Source organism: Montipora capricornis, chromosome 11 (assembly GCF_036669925.1).
Source record: "Montipora capricornis isolate CH-2021 chromosome 11, ASM3666992v2, whole genome shotgun sequence".
Lineage (NCBI taxonomy): Eukaryota > Metazoa > Cnidaria > Anthozoa > Scleractinia > Acroporidae > Montipora > Montipora capricornis.
In genome coordinates, this window is record NC_090893.1 from 4,535,787 (window position 1) to 4,558,286 (window position 22,500).

The following is a 22,500-nucleotide window of genomic DNA, read 5'->3' on the forward strand; positions in this document are numbered from 1 at the left end:
CAAGTGAGTGTAGACCTGAGAGGAACTGTTTAGAACAACATTGACTGATGTTTTGACAACCTAATCGGAAGTCGTCTTCAGTCAATGCCATCTACATGTAAACAGTCTTTCTCAGGACTACACTCACCCAAACGAACAATCATACTAGACTTGATTATGACATTAACTAAGCTTATTCACAACATGATATTATTATTATTGTGTGTTCAGAGCAACCTACCAATGACATCACATCATTGGCCAAATCTCTGGCCAAGTCTGGTGTCACAAAACAGGAAAATCCAGATAATGAAACCCCAGCATCATACATGTTCATGCTACACAGATCCTAAAAATGGTATTAACAGTAACAAAGTATTATTGTGAGCCAAGGCAACACGTGCAGGGCTGACGAAAGTGCGACTCACTGGTCGCCAATGCAACCAAAAATTGAGTGCTGGCGACTAGATTTTCAGAAACGGTTGCCAGCTGGCGAATTATGTTTTGTCTGATAACCCAGGATAAACAGTAGACAACTTTTGTATTTGAATCTCTTTATGTTGAAATCATTCAAAACCTGTAGCTAGAACACAACTCACCTTCTTTTCCCAATAAAATAATGTTTTAAATACTACAAGAAAATCGGTTTCACACACTGTTAATTAACAGCACAAAATGCACTTCAATACTTCTATCACTGCGTTGACTAGGCACTATATTGTTTCAGCGGCTTCATGGGATCGCCTCTTGCCGTTGCGGGAGTTTTTGCGGCCGGAAATAAAAGATTCAGCCACAAGGTTAATTCAAAATTTAAATCCATCGTCAGTTGTGAATGCTGAAAATGTAGATTTAGCCAAATTACCAAAGCACTCCTCGGAACTAGCTTGATATTGATAATAAATATTATATTGATAATGAACCCGGACATCGCATAATAAGTTTGAAATTTGTATGGAACCTTCAAAAAGCAACTTGCACCCTTAACGTAAAGTAGGTTGCATAATTATGACTTTCTTGCATGCAAAGTGACATTTTAAATCATGTTCTTACGTAAGTCATATATTAAATAAGGTGGTGACCAAAATTTATGATGTGGCAATCAAATTTTTCCCATTAGTCACCAGCTGGCACCTGAGCAAAAAAGTTAATTTCTAGCCCTGACTTGTATGTAGTATCTCAGAGGTACAAAAACCAAGTAACAAACTTGTAAACAAGCACAATACGATAGAGGAATCAGGAAATAAGTACCTTTCTGATCATGTTTGTGGTCAGCATTAGAATATCCAAGTCTTCATGAAATGACTGTGAAGCTGCCAGATAACCAACTCTCTGCAACAAGGAATAACACAAGTAGTCATCTTTCTGAGTATTATTCAATTGTGGGTAAAGGCAATTACTGTACTGTAACAAAATATAGTTACCGTAACAACAACAATTGACAATCACAAAACAATCACAATCACAGTAATAATAATAATAATAATAATAATATTATTATTATTATTTGAAAAAGATGTGGTTTTTAAAACATTTAGCCATAAAAATTGCGATAAAACATTTCGTAAAAGCATATTAAAAGTTCGAAGTTTGGCTAGCGTCATTATCAAGTCAAAGAGTGAAAGATAAAAAATGTTCAAATACTAAAAGACAATAGGTGATGGAGTGTTCTTTTAAACAAAAAGCTTCGCGCGAATGGAATCAGTCTGCGTGTTGAGACTCCGATTGCACTCCTTGATGAAAAGCATCTCATAGACAAGACAGTCAAATTCCTTGGCACTCTTTGTGATTTGTGATCTCTGAGATTGGTAAACACTTTTTGACAGCCCATTGGGATACAGGCCTCCTCAAAGAAAGCCAATTCCGCATTCTAAAAAAGTGCCAAGGAAAATTTGACTGTCTTGTCTACGAGATGCTTTTCATCAAGGAGCGCAATCCTAGTCTCAACATGCAGACTGATTCCATTCGCGCAAAACTCTTTCTTTAAAAGAACATTCCACCAACTATTGTCTTTTTAGTATTAAAACACTTTTTATCTTTCACTCTTTGACTTGATAATAACGTCAGCCAAACGTTGAAATGTTGTCAACAAACATTGAACATGCTTTTACAAAACGTTTTATTGCCAATTTTTACGTTTTAATTATTGTTATTGTTATTATTATTATTATTATTATTATTGATTACGTCTACAGCACTATACAAAAATGCATTGTAGATCAATAGTGCAATAAATCAATTTTCAATGCCAGTATCAGTATTTAATGGTCATATTGAACTCTTAATATGACATTATACAACTCTTAACAAAACAAAAATTAATATTAAAATCTCAACTATTTCAAATATACAGTAATATACAGTGTATTACAGATCTACATTATATAGCTACAGTGTAAACGAAAGTCATGAATTTAGCCACAACTCAAAACACTTCCACTCTTAAGAATGCCACTACAAGTATAGTAAGTTCTTACCTTCAAAGTAAACTTTGAAGAGCTCATAACCTCTATGATATTAAATGCTGCCCAGCTGATGTCATATCCCAACATCTGAAGCTGGAAAGAAACCCATAAATTCACACTCAACGTGATACAATGTACATGTAAAACAAAGGTTGAGTCAAATTCTGTATCTCAAGACCCATTTTTAGCATACTGTAGAAAAAATTGATATTTTTCCACAACTGCTTGAAATCTTGCAATCTGATTGGCTAATATACCATTGTCAATAAGAGTTTATTTAATAACCCAAGTTATTAACGGATTTTGATTGGTTCTTGCCTATGATCTATTAGAGGACAGACGCACGATTGACTTCACCATGCATCAACATATCACAACTGAAATAGCCAATCAGAAATGCTCATTTTTAGGAACTAAACCAATCAGATTGCAAGTTATAGACAGTGCTTGTTCTTTCTTTGTGTCACAAACTGAAATAAACTTTTTCTTTGGCATGGAATATTGTGGTAAAAAACAAAATTAATTGAATGTGGTTCAGCATTGTCTATACTCTTATCAACAACAATATTTGTCATCAAAGTGGTCAAAATTTGTTGTAGACTCACTCAGCACACACAAGATTTTGACCACTAGTGTGATGAAGAATAATTATTGTTGTCAATAAGAGTACAGACAACGCTTAACCACATTTGATTCATTAAATGTACCATTTTTCAGAGGACCTGATGTTAACATGGAGCCTCTTTGGAAAATGCCTTTGAAATGCCAAGAATTTCTTTTGTAATCCTTTCTTTGTCAACAAAAAAATTGTAATTAATTTATATTTTCTATGTTGATGAAAAGTGCGAAAGAAGTTTAAATTTATTGACTTGTTTTCTTAACTTCAAAAAGTAATTTTCATTTCTGATATTCCTGCACTTAGCTTGCTGATGTGAAATTGGCCATTTTAATTCACCATCTGCTTATGTTGGTTATTTGCAATCATTATTGGTTGAGTTTTATTTTAGCAGCTGCTTTTAGATTGCTTGTTTTCAAAAAACAAGTTCTTTGTGTGACAACACTAAGACAATAAAGGAAAATCAAACTTTCCATGTGTACTGGGTATTAATAATTCAACAAAGTTGATAATATTAAACTCCAAATGAGAATGTCTTTCATCTGTTTTGCAATCAAAATTACCCTTTTAACCCTGTACTTGTCCTCACTGACGAGTAGAATCTACCAGTGTCACTCTTACATGAAGAAGAAAAAGGGTTATTAATTAAACCTTTCCCGGGTAAGTGTGACACTTGTAGATTATATTCTAACACTTCATTATTTTAGTTGTCAATGGTGGCTGGTTGAGAGTTTTCTCTCCTTATCAATGGTCATGATGCAAGCAGACATCTACAAGTACTGTACATTGTGCATGAAAAGACAGCTAAGGGAACATCATACATCGTAGTTAATGGAGCGTGACTCGTTAGAGTCATCCTCTGTTTGTCACCTTATTTCGTAAACATCACGCAACACAAACGACACATGAATAGACTCCTATATTCTAACAATTCGAACTGAGTTCCTTTATCCTTGTTTTTAATACTGTCTGCTTACAGTTGTATCCTTCATAGGGATTGGATTAAAGTAACAATTATCCCCATTCATGTCACGTGGAGTGCTACACAAGTTGTTTGTATTAGATGTTACATTAGTCACCATTGGTTTAGCCCTACACATTAGTCTCAGTATAAAAAGCTCCAGTTAAGTCCGAAGTATCACTCTGTGAGCTCTTTATTTTACTGTAAACGTCTGTGTGGCAGTTCGAAAGCTACAGGCCCTCGCCATCATCACCTGAAAAATTCACTTCACTGTCAATGGAAGTTCTTCGTCTTCAGGCTCTCTGGCAGCATATTGATTATATATATATTGATTGAACTGATCTCCCGCTCCCCTTTTCCTTGAATCGATTCTGCGTGTTTCGGATCAAGTCCAATGAAGTGGTTGACTTCCCGCCAACGCAAAACTCTAACACTTGCCATCCGGTACCTTGCAGTTCGTCGCTCCCAGTAGAATTTTTTAAACCAACCTCTCAAGACATCAATAACAATGGAGAAATGTACGACTTCTGGTGAACGAACAAAATAAGCTTACACTGCAATGAGGGATCTTCTGTTTTTGCACACCAACATGGCAGCGATAACGTCACATGAAAACCTCCTTATTCGCAAGACCCTCAAGCACCGGCTTCGGGACCTAACCACACCATCACCTATCCTTGTTGAACCAACAGCACAAGGAGACATTTTCCCCAACGCCAAATGCAGAAGTAATGACAACCCGGGACTACTGATGCAGGACACTGGACAACAGAGTTGGAGTGTTCAATCTTTGACTGCTGTATTTCTTTAGGTGGTAGTAGTTTAATTCCTCTGATTGTCAGTTAAGTGTTTGATCTTTGACTTTTGAATTTATCGTGGCCTTAGAAGTTTAACTCCCCTGCCTGTTATTTCCACCCTGGTCAGAGTTTTTCTCTGTCCTTGTGTGGGCCCAATTCCATCAGTAGGGCTAACACTCACATGGTCTACATGGGTAGAATATAGCATGTTACATTACCCTCTAATAGTTAATTCTGTTATTTTAAATTTTACTGTTTGATCTTTGACTGCCAAATTTATTGTGGGCATAGAAAATAATTCCTCCGATTGTTACTTTAGTGTTTGATCTTTGAGTTCTGAATTTATTGCGGCCTTAGGTTTAGTTCCTCTGCTTGTTATTTTAGTGTTTGATCTTTGCTTCTGGATTTATTGTGGCCTTGGAAGTTTAATCCCTCTGACTATTTTAGTGTTTGATCTTTGACTGCTGAATCTATTGTGGCCTTAGACATTAATTTTTGCTGCTATTTCAGTGTTTGATCTTTGACTGCTGTGGCCATAGGAGTTCAATTCTTCTGATTGTTTATTTTAGTGTTTGATTTTTGACTGCTGAATTTATTGTGGCAATAGAGTCTTGAGCTTTGAGAGACAGGGACTCCCAAGAACACTTGGAATAACACGGAAGTGTATCTGTGGCATCAACACTGCGCAGGAAGAAACAGAGTATCATGACAAGTAAAGGAATACAACACCTTGCCAGGGCAACCAGGCCAACACATTCCAACAATCCACAGCATAATAGCAATTAAGAGCACGTCATATCCACCATCACAGCAAGAGTCCCAGAGAACCTAATTTCCTTGATCAGTACTTCCTTGAACACTCAGTCTCAGCAGGGCCAGCTAACACATGGAACTTATTTTTCTTTGATAGTCTGTATAGGTGAAAACCGTATTTGTCACATAAATTTTCCCTACGCAACCGCGGAATACTGCCCTTTCCTCGTGGTCTGGTGCTGCTGCCTTGGATGAGGTATATGCTTCCACATATTTTTGGCCACATCTAAGGAGCGACACAATCATATAGATTCCTTGATATGGTATTCCTGGTACATACATTTCAGTTATACGGGGTTTCCAGTTTGTAACACTCATTTTTTACTGTCAATGTTTCTGGGATTCCTTTACTCAGCAGACTGACTGGCATACTGCTCTTAACTATTTTCACATTGGAATCTCAAGTGAGTGGCGCCAGAATCACTCTCAATCTGCCGTCCATAACCTTCATAGGGATGTGGCTCGACATGCCTACCAGTCACTTAAAGGGCACAGTTTTCGCATCTGAGGCGCATCTGCCACGGGCTTGCCAGACTGGTTAATTAAGGTTCTAGGCTGATGGCCATGGGATTGCTGCCAGCCGTATACACACACACCTTACAATGTTTTACTGTTAGCTGCGCCACGTATGGCTGCCGCGTTTCTTTACCATCTCTTTCGTTTGCGCTTAGGGGAATACATGCTTTGCATGTATCAGTTGGGGTTAAGTCTTGCAGCGACTTCCCCAAGCTTCGGTGTTTTTTCATGTTATGCCATTTTCCGCTCTCTATCTACCTTTGTTCTTGTCCCATCCAGCACATTCCGGCGGAGTCAGCTCGTAGTGCTGGGGAGATAAGGAAGCTTGAGCTATTTTTACTGCCTACATTCTTTCCATTATAGCATGATGCTGGCCGGAAACTTGCTCGTGAACAAGCTCTCTTGCTTCAGTTTTACCACTGATATGCACTCCTATAACTGCCTCTGGTACAGAGGCAGGTACACTGAACCATGTGAAGTGGATTATAACAAATTCCTTTATTTATCCAGCGAATATACATGTAAATTATTATTATTCTCAACAGTTCTTAAATTTGACTGTTATCACTTTATGAAAACATACATGTACATGTACTTGTAAATGTAGCCTCAACAAAAAACGGTCTTTCAGTTTCAAAGACACAATACTAGAGCAAGTTTTAACCACCCACAGTGGGAACGCAGTTTACAGCTTTGTACAGTGTATGTTGTGACCGCTTCTAAAGGACAGAAGTAAAAAATCAACAGTAGATTAACCCAGCCTACAACAAAGTTTTTGCTTTCCTTCGTCTTACAATCATTACTGAAATAATATCAGGAAGTATAAATGTGTACATTATGTAGAAATAATTATATGAAAACCAGACTCTTTGTTCTATTTCATGCATATAAACACCAATAACCACAGCAATTCATAAACTTGGGCTACCCTGTGCTAACACTGTACTAAATTCTGATTACAATTCAAAGTCAGTTCAAGTAAATACTCATGATCTAATGTACACTACTTACATATGTGAGCTTGGCAACAGCATTGGCCTTGACAGTAGCATTTTCTTGCCTCAATTCCTGTTTAATCTCATCCAGGCATGATGCAATGTACTTAGCCTGTCGAACAATAATGAAATCCCATTTTAGAGATTCAACTCAATAATTGAACAGTTAGGTGTGGGCGTGTGGAAAATGAAGACCTGGAAAACAAGGCTCAAAGCCCAAGAAAACAAACACCGTCCAAAGGAAAAAAAAACAAAAACTAACCACACAATAAGTGGCACAAACACAAAAGAACTAAAATTATTTGAGTTGTTTTTCCTAGTTCGATCCACTGAAGAAATATTCCCAGACAGAATTTCTGAAATTGTCACAAGTTGAACTTCAGTGGTAGTATTTTCCAAATTAATAAACTAGTCTCATCCATAAACCTTATTCCAAAATGTCCCCCATTTTAGTATTTTTTTGTTTTGCTTGCAATTAGCCATTGATGCCTTGTCCAAGGTCAAATATTCTTTTCATTTTTTTTGTTTAAAAATGAGGCAACAAGGACTACAGTAATTTACAAGCAAACAAAAGAATACATACGTGAACTAAAATGGCGGCCATTTGGAATCAGGTGTATGCTCCCTTGGGGTAAAGTTCACAGCAAGATTAAAAATATTAATGGTGGATTTATGGTCATTCTTCACTGAGTCAAAGTTAGCAAAAAATTAAAGTTACTCGCCAATATTTTCTTGGACAACAATGGCATTGTGGTGTTATGTTCTTTTAAAAGCTTTATGAAGAGATTTAAAGGGGACAGGTTTTGAGTGGACCAACATGTTGTTAACCCATTCAACGCTGAGGCGGCCACATTGACAAGGAAAAATAATTAATTGTCTGGCATTAAACAGAGTAAAATCTTTAAGTCTCACTCCCACAAGAGAAAGGGTTTACCAGTCTTCAGAAATATTTTGAGGTCACTCTTCCAATATATTTGCCTGATCAGTTTATGCACCATTTTCTCATGACAAAGGCAACAAGCAAATTATCCAAACTGGTCCTGTAAGATGTTCAAGGACAAGTAGCATTTGCTACAGTGATACAACTCGTATGCCTCGATCATATTCATCTTTACAAGCCGTAAGGAACATACAGCCAAAGAAAGTATAGCTCAATGCCTGATTAAAACCAATGGAACAAAACTGGAATTTCCAAATTTTCAAATGAATAATTTAGAAATTACTGTTCTATTCATTTTTGTACGGGAAATTCTAGAAATTTTGGCTACATGGTATATACCCCTCACGTTTACAAAGGCTGATGAGTCAGTTCAAGAGAATTGGTGAAGGGTCTTTTCTTTCCACAAAACCCAGGCTACATGGGAGACCCCAGAAAAATAACCAAAAACTAAAAAAAAAAAACATGTAAAACAGTAAAGAGCAAAACACAATTCTGTTGTTTAGAATGGCCAGTGAGTTATTTCAGGAGAATTATCTATTCTACTTTTTTTTTGGGAGGATGGGGGTGGATGTAATACAGTGTAGCAAATCCCAGCAATTCCTTGGTGCAAATTTAAAGTAAAAGTTAAGTGAGATTTATAGCCCATTTAGCTTAAAGGATCGATCCCTAGGGACTCGATATCAAAAAGTAAGCATAAAAAAAAAAAAACCGCAAAAACTTAACCCTAATTTAAATATCACATGGCTAATAGAATAGGATCGTTTACACGCAAAAACAATCGTAAGTTCAAGTGTCGAACGAAAGGGTCCGAAGCCGAGATAATTTTACATAATTCAGTACGCGTTTAACTTCATCTCGCTTTAATTCAGTTGAAAACAGTTAGCCCCAAATCCAAGTAACCCAGGCTCATGTGATAATAAAATCCTTATACACCTAAAAAAAAATAAGCACAATAAACCGGACGAATAGATTATGCCACGTCGAGTGTCAAGCGGTACCACTGTCACAATATGCTCATGTGAGGAAGCAAGAACATACCTCGTTGCTTTTGTTGTTACGAATGCCGCGAACGAGATCTGTTAAATTTTTCTCAAACATTTCGGACGATAACCTTTTCACTACCCACAGGCCAGGTTGGATTCTGTAATTTCACGGTCAACCACTTTAGCTACGGCATTTTGTAAACGAAAGTTGATCCTCCCCTGTTCCATACAACATGGCGGCGTAAAGTAACTATGATTTCTGGGATAGAAAAAAAAATACCTCCTGGAGGGAGGGGAGAGTAAGGCAATAATTGTTCTATTTGCACTTCCGCTCGCTCACGTGGGGACGGAGCGCAGAAGCAAGCCGAAATTCAGTCTTGCACCTTGGCAAACAATTCAGTCGGCAATTTTAAAGGCCCACCTTCAACCGACAGGCTATTCTACCGTTTCTTTTCGTTATGGAAATTCGCATTGCTTATCATAGCGATCTGATTGGATGAATTTCAGCTTTGACGGGATTTTCATGTATGAATGAATTGTTCCACAGGCCACGGCAGGCAATGCCTGTGGGTTTCACTCACGTGATCAACAGCCGTGTTTTTTCAACGAAAACAAAAGAAGACGTTAGCATAATAATAGCTTTCAATTCCCGGAGGATTGGATCGGCACACCAACATGGCCGCCATTTCATAGTTTGGGGACACCAACATGGCGGCCGTGACGTCATGTGAAATCCAATAATTCCTTTAGGGAAGGAAGAACTAGCCTAAAATGACATTTAAAAATGTTGCAAATGAGTAATAAAGCGGCAACCTGACGTAAGTATCAAATCTCTTGAATGAATCAGATCTAGAAGGCCATTGCTATCATGATAATAATAACTCTATTAAACACTATAGACGACATGTAAGGTGTTTCTTACAAGTGCAAAAAAGAGCAACAACTCATTGGGATGTTTCTATTAAAATGTATTACAAGGATTGCTCTTTATACAATTTTAAGCCTGAGAGATGGTTTCGTGCAGACTGGGAAGCCTAAAATGCTGCTTTGTTGTTAACATGGCGGTTCACGAGTGAAGTTGTCTCTCTGGCCTTTCTGTGCACGAATTCCAGGACCTACCGATACAATTTGGGCAAGTTTTGAAAGCTAAAACCTTCAATGGATGTTGTACTTTGCTGGTAGGACTGGCTGGCCCGACACTTATAAAAAAATCGATGCAATGACAACCGGTGGTCTTCCCTTGTCATGGAATGGCAGAATTACCCAGAATTCGTTTGGAAATGAACGAGGCAACTTGAAAAGCACGAGACTGGCCCTCATCAAATGGCTGAAGTGCGGCCGCAGGAAAAACTGAGAAGACGATTTCTAGCCAGATACTAAGGAGTAACCCTGGTGTGTGCTGTCAATTAATGTAGCCTTTTGATTTCTGAACAAATATTTGTCATAGAATATTCGCGACCAAGTAGTGCTTTTCTCGCTGTTATTCTTGTAGAAAAAGCTGCGTAGCCTTTCGTCAGTTGTTCTTGTCAAAGAACGGTATGATGTAAATAAGAGAACACTGAGAAATATATTTGTAGATTACTGAAGTGAAACTCAGTCTGTATCTCTATGGAATAAGCGCATTCAAAATTTTGTCATATTACTGTGTAAAAGTCTGTTTTTGAATGATTTTCCTGCTATTGCATACGAAAAACAACCGAGTTTTCCTCTCGGTTTTCTTTACATGATCTTTGCAGAAGTTACATTCTGTCCCCCAATTAACTTAGAACAACCAGTTATGGTCTTAAGTCTTTGTCCTTACTTAATCAGCTAAGTTGTGGAATGCGCTACTGAGTTAACAGGTTTTATAATGAGAATCCAGGGAAACATTTTCTATAGCCGCTTTTCTTTTTAATTAATTATTTTGTTTTCTTTAAATATTTTCTATGAATTTAGTTATGCATCCATAGATGCTATGTATTTTAGCTGTAAATATAATGTCTCCCAAGATAGTAACTCTTGCAGTTACTCTGAATTCCGGGTTAAAAGAAAGTTGAATGCATTTGTTTATGTTTCCTTTAGCAGGGCGCGTGCGTACAACTTGTATTCCGCGACTACAGTGCTTACCATATGAGAGAGAAAATGACTTTTCCCTTAAATATATAAGCCATCGAAATCTTACGTTAAATTGTAATGACAAGGGCGGTCTGATGGATCTGTGAGTAGGCGTGGGATTTGTCACATATGGTTTAGGGGCCGACATATCTCTCCCTCAATGCCGTACCGGGAGGCAAGGTCGGTAGCAGAAAGCAGCAAAGGGCCAACTGCGTCCCAAAGCGATCGCACGGGCGGAAATCACGGGATGACTCGTTTGTTACGACGCTCCAGCGCCACGTCTGGAGGTACTGCATTTTTCTCTCTTTCTGAAACATTCCGTCAGCGTAGGGGCAAATGTTCTTCGTACTCTGCGAACGGATACGTACCTTACCAAAAGAAGATGCTGGTTTTTACAAGGGGTTGAAATTTCCGTTGATTGTACAGGCATAAACGTAGATGTAGGAACCGTGCGTGTCTGTCTGGTCTTCTGGAGACAGTGGTGAGAGATGGTTTCGTGCAGACTGGGACGCCTAGAATGCTGCTTTGTTGTTAACATGGCGGTTCACGAGTGAAGTTGTCTCTCTGTCCTTTCTGTGCACGAATTCCAGGACCTACCGATACAATTTGGGCAAGTTTTGAAAGCTAAAACCTTCAATGGATGCTGTACTTTGCTGGTAGGACTGGCTGGCCCGACACTTATAAAAAAATCGATGCAATGACAACCGGTGGTCTTCCCTTGTCATGGAATGGCAGAATTACCCAGAATTCGTTTGGAAATGAACGAGGCAACTTGAAAAGCACGAGACTGGCCCTCATCAAATGGCTGAAGCGCGGCCGGAAGAAAAAGTGAGAAGACGATTTCTAGCCAGATACTAAGGAGTAACCCTGGTGTGTGCTGTTAATTAATGTAGCCCATTGATTTCTGAACAAATATTTGTCATAAAATATTCGCGACCAAGTAGTGCTTTTCTCGCTGTTATTCATGTAGAAAAAACTGAGTAGCCTTTCGTCAGTTGTTCTTGTCAAAGAACGGTATAATGTAAATAACAGCACACTGAGATTTATATTTGTAGATTACTGAAATGAAATTCAGTTTGTATCTCTATGCAATAAGCGCATTCAAAATTTCCTCATTGTACTGTGTAAAAGTCTGTTTTCGAATGATTTTCCTGCTACTGCATATGAAAAACAACCGAGTTTTCCTCCCGGTTTTCTTTACATGATCTTTGTTGAGGTTACATTCTGTCCCCCAATTAACCTAGAACGACCAGTTATGGTCTTAAGTCTTTGTCCTTACTTAATCAGCTAAGTTGTGGAATGCGCTACTGAGTTAACAGGTTGTATAAAGAGAATCCAGGGAAACATTTTCTATAACCGCTTTTCTTTTGAATTAATTGATTTTGCTTTAAATATTCTCTATGAATTTAGTTATGTATCCGTATATGCCATGTATGCCGTAGTGCTTGTACGATGTAGAGTATTAGCATTGCTGGATTTTTGCACAAATGACGTCATGGATAACAGGGGTGAGTTCTTTATGAAACCATGCAGGTACTCCGTCTGATTATCCGGTGGCTTTCCGTGAATTAATCTCTTAGGGGTAGCTCTTACCTGGCCGATATTAGGAGTAGGGGGAATCCGATCTACAAGACTGCTTCCAAGATCATTGAGCGGCAAAGAGTAAGGTTCCCTGTGTTTCCATGGTGCCCCGGTTCGGTGGGATATATTTTATATTTCTTTTGTTTTTACTCCCAGTTTTCTTTGCTGGAACAATTCGAAACCCAAGTGGATTTGGTAATTACTTGATACATTGTGTCTATCCCAAAGTGCGTATGGAGTGGCATTAGTCTGTAAGTCATTGCACTCGTTCTTAAATACGAGAATCTGAGTAAACGTTAATCTCGATTTGGAAGGGTTTTATTTGGCCCAGATAGTCAGGTGTGCACTACCAGAAGCAGTCTATCCTCCATATTAACCCGCACCTTTTTATTTTTAGAAGCACCTCCAAGGAGAGTTTTCGTGGGTGTTTTCACAAAAGGCAATCATAGGAGGCCTATGGGTCATCCACTGATTACGTGACATGCAGCACAACCGAAACACAAGGTATTTCAAAGTATAGCAGTTTTAAAAATGAAAAGACATCGGACAGGGTTGACTCAAAGATACCATACGTATGGAATCTCCCGGTAATGTGCAACCTCATCCCCAGGGCGCTTTTCCCTGCTTTGGGTGGGAAAGCCCGGGAAAAGCGCCCTGGGGAAAGGAAAGGAAAGGAACTTTATTTAAGTGTCTAGTAGATTTAGCGCTGAAGCACTAATTGGGGGACACTGTAAAGTGAAATTAACAATTAACACAACAATTTAAATGTTGGTTTTTGAGGAGGGGAAACCGGAGTACCCGGAGAAAACCTCTCGGTGCAGAGTAGAGAACCAACAAACTCAACCGACATATGACGCCGAGTCGAGGAATCGAACCTAGGCCACATTGGTGGGAAGCGAGTGCTCTCACCACTGCGCCATCCCTGCACCCCAAGCAAAGGACGGGGGGATGAGCAAAGCGACGAGCAAAGCCTGTACTCTTCTTTCCTTCGACGCGGAATGGGGTCTGAATAAACCTTGTGAAGGTGGAAATCTTGGGCACAATTTATTGTTACTATGCTGATCGATGCCCCAGACAAAAAGTACTGTTATTTCAGGTCTTAAAAGTCAAGGGTACATGATTTTTCAGAACGCCGAACGAGCTTAATTATAAACCAAACTAATGTGGATACAAATGAATGAAGGGGGTAGTTTCTAAGGAAACTGTGGTGCTGCGTCGGTGGGGAAGTAGTATACATAAATTTGGTTTTATCAACGGAGTTGATAATGTAAATTGACCACCGTACAGAGATTCTAAAAGTTGACGTTTCGAGCGTTAGCCCTTCGCTCTGACGAAGGACTAACGCTCGAAACGGGCTTTTACTTCGGGTAGAGGAGCACAGAACGCGTCATCAGCAAAGAATGCAAATGCGAGAAATTTACTCACAAATAATTAGTACATGGAAGTTAGGCAGTGTGGAAGTTTGACAGCCTGTGGAAGTGTGGAAGTCTGACAGTGTGGGTTAGGGTTCGTGTTCGGGTTAGGGTCACTACCACACTGCCAAACTTTCACACAGTTCCACACTTCCACACTGCCAAACTTTATGAACAGAACAGCAACGAAATTTTAATTTACCCTATTTGGAGTGCGACAAAGAGCTTTCCATATAAATTAGCTCATAGGAGAAGGAAAAAGGAGGTAAAATTTTTGCAAGTGATAATCCAATGTAAGGCTGTTTCTAGATTTATAAATAAACAACCCATTCAGGCATTGTAGGTGGGTAGCTACTTGGTGTAGGCACCGTCAGTGTAGGTGCGATGAGGGCTAGCTAGGGAACCTGGCACACTTACTGAACTGTGGGAAATATTTGATATAATTATTACTTGTTAATTTATTCGAACGTATGCACTCTATTTTCATTTTCAATAGACAGCAGCGCGGTATTTATTCTCAAACGATCTTGATAATATTTAGCACTGTGATACGTCTTAAAACATGGATTGGCACCTTAATACAGGTGCTTGGTACAAGTTTGTGTTCTCTACTCGATGAAAAATTGCGAAACGAATAGTCACCAATGTTGTGCTTGAGACAAAGATGGTCGCTGGAGAAGATTCGAGCACCCAAACGGTCTCGTCAAAGGTGTGTTGATAACTTGATTTGTTTTACAGTTCGTCTTTTTTTCATGATCGAATGATTCATCTCAACACCTTTCCTTGCGTTTCTAAACCATTTGAATCAACTGTTTTGTAGGTCTACTCTGTGGTATGATTCGATCGGTCATTTACATGTAAGCTGATTCAAAGCAAGCAGACTTGTATACGGGCTTGGGCGGCTATCGAAAAAATATTCGACTTTTCAAAGCTGTAATAATTCTCCTTCACAAGCGATTTCGCACACAAATATCACGAACCGAGATTGTTTCGTTTAGATTTCTCCATCGTTTATCTTTCAAAAAGGTCAAACATACATGATCTGTCAGATCAGTTGTCTTTTAAAATATGTTTTGAAGGCGCGAGATCTGTGTGTGTACAAAAACTTACAATGTAAATTTCATCAGCTCGGCGAACCATGAAAATATTCGAGTTTACTCTATCCTGTGAAATCGTTGGTCGTTGCCTGTTCTATTTGTAGTGTCATTAAATAAGTTTGAGCACGAAAGGCGATCGAAACGAAGTGTTTCAATGTCCTGTCGATTACTGTCTTTGTATGGCGGAAGTCACGGACGTTTGGGAGGATATTCGCCTGAAGCCACCAAATCGCCAGTTTCCCGCGCATCGTTGGACATTTAACGGAGAACTGACTTCTTCTAGCTTGTTAGAAAAAGAAAGTATTTTAAATGCGAAATTGACAATTGACGAAAAACTAACATATCGTTTTCGTACTTTTTCACCTGTTCCATTAATTATTTTTTTGAAGGAATTATTTTTTATCCCATTTCTTAGGGTTTAATGGAAGGTTGAAAGGCCATTAAAATTATTCGTCGCGTTTCACTGTTGAAATTATTCAATACAATAGTTATCGTTTGGTAAAGTGTAAAAGATCAAACTTTTAATAATATTGTACTTCTTTGATACACATGCAGTAATATTAATGTTCGGATAATCATTTTCCGAACATTAATATGGGATATGGTTATCACCTATACTTCAAGGCTTTTGGCCAATTCTCGGTTTTCACATGACGTCACGGCGGCCATGTTGGAGCCCCTTCCAAATCCTCCGGGAATTTAACTCTATTGTTATGCAAACGTTTTCTTTTGTTTCGTTGAAAAACATGGCTGTTGATCACATGAGTGAAAACCAACAATTGGAGTGCAATTCCATGGTGTACCAAAGGAACAACTTCACCTTGTACCTTGGGAGTTCAAAAGTCACACTGTTTGGATCTGTGATTCAGTGTGATTCCCTTCAAACATTTTGTTATGTACACAAGGCTGCTGCCTACGAAAATTTTAAAGGGGCCCTCAGAGCTAAACACTGAGAACTTAGGAGCCCAACATACGAAGTGAAAGGTGTTGCTTTGAAAAAAATTAAGGCGCCCAGAGCTATTCTTTGGGAGCCCCAGGCTACCGGGCTCCTGTTAGGCAACAGCCTTGTGTACATGTACAGTGTAGTAGCCTTGCAGGCTATGATGGGGGTATAGAAGTGTTGGTACATTTGTAGTAGTACTTGTAGTAGTCCAGGAACCATAATTATACAGTACTCAGCTGTCTCAAAAGCGGCAACGGCTCAATGAGCCCCCTCCTCAGAAAGCCTGACCGTTTCCTTCCAGTCAGAAAATGTCAGATGCAACACATTTTTAGCTCGAACGTCAAGTCACTGGAGATATTATAAAAACTTGAAAAAAGCTTGTTTGACCTTGACATGAAGCTTGCATCCTTTGGATGCTCGCTTGGGTGCCTTTAGCACCAAACTGTCTCCACTTTTCTTATGACCTGCTCCCGAAAAATATTTTGAGAAGGCTGAGTACTACAGGTACATGTAAGTAGTTTGGAAATCTTTCCTTAATGCTTAGAAGGAAATTACTGTAATGTAAGTTTTATTTTTATAAGTACGGGAGGCGCGGTGGCCTCATGGGTAGTGCGCTCGACTCCGGATCGATTGGTCTGGGTTCGGATCCTGGCTGGGGACTTTGTGTTGCATTCTTGGGCAAGACACTTTACTCTCACGGTGCTTCTCTCCACCCAGGTGCATAAATGGGTACCGGCGAATTTAATGCTGGGGGTAACCCTGGGATAGACTGGCATCCCATCCAGCGGGGATCAGAAATACTCCCAGTCGCTTCATGCTACAGAAACCCGGATAAGCTCTCTCCTAATGGGCCACTTGGCTCCTAAGCAGACTTTACCTTTTTAAGTACTGGAGAAAGACAACAGAGTTTAAGGATGTGGGTTTTCAGTCTTCAAATTATATTGAATAAAAACAATATTCATAATTGATAACTTGTGATTATTCTCCAGAGGAAGTACCAATATTTTTTTCCATCAAATCTTAGCAACTTGTATGTATCTAATACTGTGGAAATGTACATGTAGAAGGCATTTAAAAAATTATTATTCCCTCAACTTTATGTACTTCACTGGCTAAATAAAATATTTCAGTTAATTACTTTAAGGAAAATGTTGTATTAAGAAAAATGTTGTATTGTGATGTTAATGTGATTTTTATCTCATTTCTTCTATTTTCCAGAATATCTTTATTGGAGCTGCATTGGCAATCATAGGAAATCTGCTGATCAGTGTTTCTATGAATATACAGGTCAACAGAATTTGCATGTATTTTGTGTTTCTTGGCATTGCATTTGAGGTTTTGGGGATGAGCTACTGTACATGTATTATTAATTAACCCATTCACACCTCAAACACTGTAGGATGCCCCTCCCCCCCCCCCCCCCCATTATTGAGGAGTAAAATCGTCTGGCATTAGATGGAGTAACAATGGGTTAATTCAGTTTATTTTAACTTAAGAATTAAAAGTTACCTATTAAAATTCTTGAGACCTTTTTCTTTCTCCTAAGAAAAAACCTATTTTGCTTCAGGCATCTGGTTTTAAGTGCATTTTTTTTATAATATGCTGTAGTTTGGCAGGATGGTTAATTAATACAATGTGATTACATGTACATGTATGCATGGTGTATTAAATTTTAAGTTATCCAATGACATTGCTTTGTTAAAGAACTCTTATCCTTTATTATAAAGTAAAGTGGAAGTTACTTACGGAGAAGGTTTTTAAAGGTACATCATATGCAAAAAAATGCAAATCCTATGATTAAAATCTGATTGCAAGAAGATTAACTTTTTCTCATAGGAATGGAAGGTCTGTTTTTTCCCCATCAGGCACCAAATATTGCATGCTGAAATTTCATCTTCAGCTGTAGTTCCAAAAAGGGGCATGTCTAATTTTATGCAGCATGCAAAATAATATTTAATTCATGATTTATCAACCATAAATCTTTTTATCATCACTGGGGTTTAATTTTTAATAAGTAACTATTTTGGTTTCAACATATTTGAGTTCTGGTTACTCAGTTATAACTAATAATATTCATAATATTATTATTGTAGTGTCTGAACGAGGAAATTTGGCCTAATTCAATAATACAGACGTGTAATATTGTTTTCTGTGCTCTGTCCAGGCAGGCTAAATTAAATGTTTTTCGTTTATTCAGAAATATTCCCATCTCCGCCAAGCAGAAGAGAAAAGTGAAACACACTATTTAAAGAGTAAAATTTGGTGGTATGTTTTCTTTTTTTTTTTTTCAAGTTTGTATTTTTTGGTATTAAATATTAATAGCTAGCACCTTGGATTCAGTATGATCTGAAAGTTGTTGGATTATAGCCAATGTACAAAGAATATACATTAATGGCAATAATCCATTACACATTTTTTTCTTAAGTGGAATCAAGAAATGTTACCCATAATTATTAAAGATTGTGATAATTTACTCTTGCCACCTAGTTCATTTATTCTTCACTCATTTGTTTATTGGTGCATTCAGTTCCAATTTTGTACATGCAGATGCATTGAACCAAGTTTCCATCCCCTGGTATAATAATACTACATGTAGGTTCTCTTTGATGCAGGATTCTATCGCTAGATTAGGACCAAAACTATGAAATTCGCTAAATAACAACACATGAGCTCCCTCGTAAGGGTTTTAAAAAAGTATTCCATAAATACATGTATGTTCCTATCTTTATTGACTTCTGAGGATGCTTATATTGATTTGCCCACCATTATTGTTCAGAAATTTTACATAAATATCTACACAGCAACCTCCATCTTCTAATATATATATGTATAATTATGATCTTCCACTATTACGCCATTTTACCATATTTGGTCAAGAGAACGCGCAAAATATGAGATGGTAATACACTGTAGTGTCCGGGTTTAGAACAGAGCAAATACAAACGGAACAGCATTTTTTCAATGAAAGAAATTGTTTCAACGTGATACAAGGCCTGAGAATTTAGCGTGTCATCGCTTGTCTTTCGTCATTTCGTTTATACAATCAAATAGAGGACATTAAGCTGGCGTTCGGTGCTGTTTTTTTCGTTCGCAAGCGCCCTGAAGGACAGGTGTAGCATTTTTTTAGAAACACTGTTACCAAATAAAATTGAATCAAAATAACACCTGTTTGTAGTGGAATAATATTATATCTACATGTATGTATTTTTTGCTATCTGTACAGTACGTTTCTTATTTTTCTGCAACTTACGTGTGTATGTTAAATTTTGTGGCTACTTATCATTTTCATTTTACTGTCTTTTATTTTGTTCAAACTTGACAAGCTGTGATGGCGACCTTCTTTTATCTGTCGCTTCCCACCTCAACTAGCCAATGCTACATTGTATCTTTGGGAAGTGACCATTTGTATTTTTCTTCTTTGTATTAGTGGGAAATAAAGTTGAAGTTAAAGTTGTCAGGGCACATTAAGTGTTGCCATGCAAAATTTTAGCACATGTACATTTGGCCTATTGAGAGCTGGAAATCATCACAGGAAATGGTCAAATATTATTAGTAATAACAATGACCCTTTTCTAAAACATTTTATTTTCAGGGTGGGTCTAATATTAATGGTTCTTGGAGAAATAGGAAACTTCTCAGCTTATGGCTTCTCTCCAGCTTCTTTGGTTGCACCTCTAGGAACCACAACTGTCATTGGTATGTACCATACAATGTACATTTGCTTCATTCCTCAACAAAACCACAATTCTTTCAAGGTACATGTACATTATAGTTGTGTAAGGGATTATGAGGAAATGACCCAACAGGGATGGCATTGATGTGTACAGTACCGCTCAGATATACGTTAACTGCGCATACGCAGTGTATACGCATATACATTGTATATATGCCTATACTTATACGCACATACACGTATATGTACTTATACGCACATACGCGTATATTCATGCGCGTCTGATTTTCCTTTGTTATTCAGTACCATAAATTTCCTTTGTGTTGCATTGTTGAGTAAAACAAAGAACTTTGGATCTGAACAAAGCGTGACGAGCCGATAATTTGAGTGAAATTGGCTACTGCATGTATTCCCTTCAAAAAGAAGTGGGCTCATCTTTTTAAGTATTAATTTATAGCATCAGAATGTTCCATACACAAGAAGATCTGTGTATAATGTTGGCAGTGCAGAAGATAGTTTTCAACCCAAGAACCAATAATAAGAGCTACAAATAAGCTACATGGGTGTACATGTAAAATAAAAATGAAATAATTTGCTCTATAATCAGCCATTGGATGCTGCATAATTTACACTTTTCTATCACAGTTTATCAGATGCCCTGATGAAACTGTAGTTGGATCTCTAGTGGCAAGGAGGCCATAATTATAACTGTTGTGGTTCAATTTAATTTATTACCTGGTTCATATTTTGCAAACTACTGTACATGTACTTTAATTTTGATTTTTCCTTTGTTTTAGATTATGATAATGAATATTAGACAATAATTATTAAGTAAACTCAAAATTGAACTTGTTTGACAAGTTTAATAAACCAAGAAAAAAATAAAATGAACCACAACATAACCACTGTACCATAAACCGTAACAATGGCTAGATGGAGTCATAAGGATTATGGACAGGAATAGATCTCTTGTTTTGTGTTCCCACTTTATTGTTTTTTCTCCATTACAATGTATGTATCTTGTCTCTTGTAGCAAATGCCATTATAGCTGTTGTTTTTCTGAGAGAAAGAGTGAGATACCAAGATGTTTTTGGTGAGCTCCAAGTGCCATAAAATTATTATATTAATTTTTTTGTTCACCTTGCACTGGACCTTCAGATTTCCTGCCTTAAACAAATTAATGCCACCTTGTTTTCTAATATGTATTTTTTCATTCGTCATGGAATGAAGGATTGTTTCATTGACTGACTTCTGGTTCATACAATATTATCATTGAAGGAGCCATCTTTTAAAAATATTTGATGATAAACAATGGCTATAAAAATAATACAGTGTACTTCTTAATATGAACTAATGTCATTATCTAGTCAAGAAATGAGGTAAGAATGTTAAATACTAGATACAAAAATAATAGTCAATTAAAAACGGATAAAAGTGTGAAGAATACTCTGTTACCAATTTTTAGTCAATAACTATTGTTTTCATCTATCCGTAGTATTTTAAAATTCTTACCAACTCTCATTATTTGACTTAATAATGATGTTAGTTGAATGTCAAAATGTCGTCATTTTTGACTTGTTTAGTATTTTCATTAAGATAATTATAATATTATTTTATCGCTGTTGTTTATCATCAAATATTATTATTATATGAATAATACAGTAGATCAATTAAGTGATTCTCTGTTCAATTCCTGGTCATAAAAACAGCTGTACAAAGAAATTTTGTTTAATGTACAAAAAATGTCTGCTTTTTAGAATGCAGCAGTGCTGATTAAAAGTGTCATAAACCATTGAGCCTTAATAATTTAGTGTAAGACTGTTACGAGAAAGTTCATCTTACACATACGTGTATATTTTTCGTTTCACAGGTGTGACCCTTGCAATTGTTGGTGCTTTCTTGCTTGTAACATTCTCAACAAAGGTACAATTATAAATTTTATTGTTTACTGTGTATCAATGATTACGCTTTTGTTTTTCTAATTTTATATAAATTTTACTCTGTCTCTTGTCGAGTAAACTGTCCTGTGACAAAAATTAATATTTTTCTTCTGGTCACCCCTTCTTATCCTACAGTGTACTATCTGAGTTAATTGTAATCTTTTTTTTTTTCTGGTAGATTAATTTAACCCATTGACACCTCAAACTCAACCCTATGAAAAGCATTCTGAAGAACTCAGAAAATCATGTGAATTTCACTAAAGTTCTCACTGGGATTTCACAGAGTTAGCACATGGTTATATTCACATCTCATTTCACAGAAATGTGAAATACCATGTGAAACTGGCTCCACAGCTCTGCTGCCCAGTGATTAGTCTGACGCCTTCACACTTTCTGGTAGTCAGTACAGTTGCATTGTAAAAATATATTTTAAAGCGGCATCTATATTGTTATATTAATTATTTTATTATTCTTTGCTATTATCAGGAAACATCAGAATTAACTGGAAGAGAATTGGCAGTTTATTTGCGTCAATGGCCCTTCCTGGTCTATGTAGTATGTTTTTTTGTCTGCTTTTTCATCCAAGATTACATGTACTTTATTTACACATATACAATAAAGTAGAAAAGTTAAAACTTCCGTTTTAAAAAAATTACCATATCTTTGATTTATTTGCAGATCCTAGAAATTATAATATT

At 37.4% G+C, this 22,500-nt stretch overlaps 2 protein-coding genes across 2 annotated transcripts in view; one reads left to right on the top strand and one right to left on the bottom strand.

Annotated features, from left to right (window-relative positions):
* The window catches only part of LOC138024890 (AP-3 complex subunit delta-1-like), a 64,417-nt gene extending 54,926 nt beyond the window's left edge, over nt 1-9,491 (bottom strand). The window contains exons 1-5 of the mRNA XM_068872085.1: nt 9,118-9,491; nt 7,156-7,251; nt 2,454-2,534; nt 1,228-1,308; nt 221-328 (exon numbers count right to left, since the gene is read on the bottom strand). Of these exons, the coding sequence (XP_068728186.1) occupies nt 221-328; nt 1,228-1,308; nt 2,454-2,534; nt 7,156-7,251; nt 9,118-9,177 (426 nt within the window). The 5' untranslated portion in view covers nt 9,178-9,491. The remainder of the gene's footprint in view (nt 1-220; nt 329-1,227; nt 1,309-2,453; nt 2,535-7,155; nt 7,252-9,117) is intronic.
* A 5,122-nt stretch (nt 9,492-14,613) lies between these two features.
* Nucleotides 14,614-22,500, top strand: part of LOC138024893 (NIPA-like protein 2) — a 13,629-nt gene continuing 5,742 nt past the window's right edge. The window contains exons 1-8 of the mRNA XM_068872087.1: nt 14,614-14,858; nt 17,408-17,476; nt 18,387-18,454; nt 19,782-19,885; nt 20,896-20,955; nt 21,733-21,785; nt 22,289-22,357; nt 22,481-22,500. The exon at nt 22,481-22,500 is cut by the window's right edge and continues 77 nt beyond it. Coding sequence (XP_068728188.1) covers nt 14,814-14,858; nt 17,408-17,476; nt 18,387-18,454; nt 19,782-19,885; nt 20,896-20,955; nt 21,733-21,785; nt 22,289-22,357; nt 22,481-22,500 — 488 coding nt within the window. The 5' untranslated portion in view covers nt 14,614-14,813. The remainder of the gene's footprint in view (nt 14,859-17,407; nt 17,477-18,386; nt 18,455-19,781; nt 19,886-20,895; nt 20,956-21,732; nt 21,786-22,288; nt 22,358-22,480) is intronic.